The sequence below is a fragment of the Phodopus roborovskii genome, unplaced genomic scaffold (assembly GCF_943737965.1).
Source record: "Phodopus roborovskii unplaced genomic scaffold, PHOROB, whole genome shotgun sequence".
Classification (NCBI taxonomy): Eukaryota; Metazoa; Chordata; class Mammalia; order Rodentia; family Cricetidae; genus Phodopus; species Phodopus roborovskii.
The window spans coordinates 739,749-741,834 of NW_026125729.1; the positions used below are offsets into that span (position 1 = coordinate 739,749).

At 41.5% G+C, this 2,086-nt stretch overlaps 1 protein-coding gene across 1 annotated transcript; it reads left to right on the plus strand.

Moving 5' to 3' along the window:
- The first annotated feature begins 248 nt into the window (after window positions 1-248).
- Window positions 249-1,861, plus strand: LOC127217552 (melanoma-associated antigen 10). Its single transcript, XM_051178549.1, has 2 exons — window positions 249-533; window positions 759-1,861. Exons 1-2 carry the CDS (start codon window positions 254-256, stop codon window positions 1,739-1,741), a joined length of 1,263 nt encoding a protein of 420 aa, XP_051034506.1. The 5' UTR covers window positions 249-253; the 3' UTR covers window positions 1,742-1,861.
- Window positions 1,862-2,086: the final 225 nt, after the last annotated feature.

Below are 2,086 nucleotides of genomic sequence, written 5' to 3' on the forward strand. Positions count from 1 at the left end.
CTAAGAACCTTCATCATCTTCTTTTCTAGGTTTAAGAAGTCAAATAGAAAGGCTGAAAACTCTAGGGCTATACCATATCACCTGGAGAAGACCTGTAAGTTGACCTTTGTTGAGCCTTCAAGAGCAGATAATTTCTCTTTGAGGCTGCTCACTCTTTTTTTTCCTTGCCTCTTATTGTCTTCCCATGCCTATAGAATCTTGTCACCCTCACTCCTGTTTCCATTTCTGTCTTCCGTCTCCAGAGAGCAAAATAATGTCTCGCTATGGAAAGCACCCTCGCCTCAGCCTGGAGCAGGAAGGTGTAAACTTCCAGGATCCACCTGAAACAGATGAGTTCCCACTGGTTGCCACAGCTGAGAAGGAGGAAAAAGAGGGAAAAGTGGAGGTAAAAGAAGAAGAGGAAGAAGAGGACAATAAGCAGAAAAACGAGGAAGATAACAAGAAGAAAGAAGAAGAAGAAAAGGGGAAAGAAGATGGAAAGGAAGAGTGCTGTGATGAAGTGGATGAGGAAGAAAATGAGACAGGAGAAGAAGGCGATGAGACGGGAGAGGAGGAAAATGAGACAGAAGAAGAAGGCGATGAGACAGGAGAGGAGGAAAATGAGACAGAAGAAGAAGGCGATGAGACAGGAGAGGAGGAAAATGAGACAGGAGAGGACGAAATTGAGACTGGAGAGGAAGGAGATGAGACAGGAGAGGAAGGAGATGAGACAGGAGAGGATGAAATTGAGAATGGAGAGGAAGGAGATGAGACAGGAGAGGAAGACGTAGATATATCTTCCATCTTTTTTTCATCTTCTAATGTCTCTTTACCTAGTTTCACCCCCCCTTCTCCTTCCTCTTCATCCTCCTCTTCGTCTTCCTTCTTTTCTCTGATTCAGAGCAACATAGGGTTACATGAGGGCTATGCCCCTGGGATGCTGAGTATTTTTCAGAATGCTCAAAGCTTCTTCCCCTCATCTGTTTTAGGGGGGAATTTAGATGAAGCAACCAGCTACCAGGAAGACAGTTTTGGTGCCATCCAGTCTCCAGAAGACCCTGAAACCTTGCTGAACATTGTGATACAAGAAAAAGCTACTGATTTGGTGTTTCTTTTCATTTACAAGTATAGAATGAAGGAACCCATCACCTTATCAGAAATTTATGAGGTTGTCACAAAAGATTATGAGAACCATTTTCCTGTCATCTTCATTGAAGCTTCTAAATGCTTGGAGATGACCTTTGGTATTGATATAAAGGAAAGTGAACTTCTGAGCAGTGCTTATGTCTTTGTCAACTCACTAAACCTCACCTATGAGGACATGCTGAGTGACAATGATAGACTGCCTAGAAACGCTTTCCTGATAGTTATTCTGGGTGTAATATTCATAGAAGGGAACTGTGCTTCTGAAGAAAGAATCTGGGAATTCTTGAAGCTGGTGGGAGTGCATGATGGGGAGGAACACTTCATTTGTGGGGATCCCAGAGAGTTCCTCACCATAGATCTAGTGCAGCAAAATTACCTGGAGTATCGGCTAGTGTCTAATAGCCAGCCTCCATGCTTTGAGTTCCTCTGGGGTCCAAGAGCCTATGCTGAAACCACCAAGATGAAAGTTTTGGAGTTCTTGGCAAAGATGAATGGGTGTGATCCAACTGATTTCTCAGTCTGGTATGATGAGGCTTTGAGAGAGGAGGAAGAGAGGGCCTGGGCCATACATGACTCTGCAGAGGGAAGTCCAGACTCATGGCTTTTAGAGCGTTGATTTTCAGTTTCTCTTATACTGTGTGAGTGACCTGTTTTCCATAGGTTCACTCTAATTTTGAAAACAGCAGTGAAAATTTTAAGTAGGGAAATTCAATTTTAGGCTCTGAAGAAAAGGTTAAAAACACTTAGTAGGCTGACAGGGAGTTTGCTTAGCTGTTTAATTTTGTTTTGTTTTGTTTTTTAATGTTATTCCTTGTAAGCAAGTTGATTAGCTTTAGAATCTATGATTGAAACTGTTAACACACTTATTATTTTTTTCAAATCATAGTGGAAAATCATGTAATGTAGTTAACTTTTGAATTGGTTTCATCCTTTTAGTTTATTCTGTAAAATTAAAAATGCA

Coding starts and splice junctions, on each gene's coding strand:
- LOC127217552 (XM_051178549.1), top strand. CDS start 254: ATGTCTCGCTATGGAAAGCACCCTCGCCTCAGCCTGGAGCAGGAAGGT. Junction 534..758: donor AAATGAGACAGGAGAAGAAG/GCGATGAGACGG, acceptor ATGAGACAGGAG/AGGAAGACGTAGATATATCT.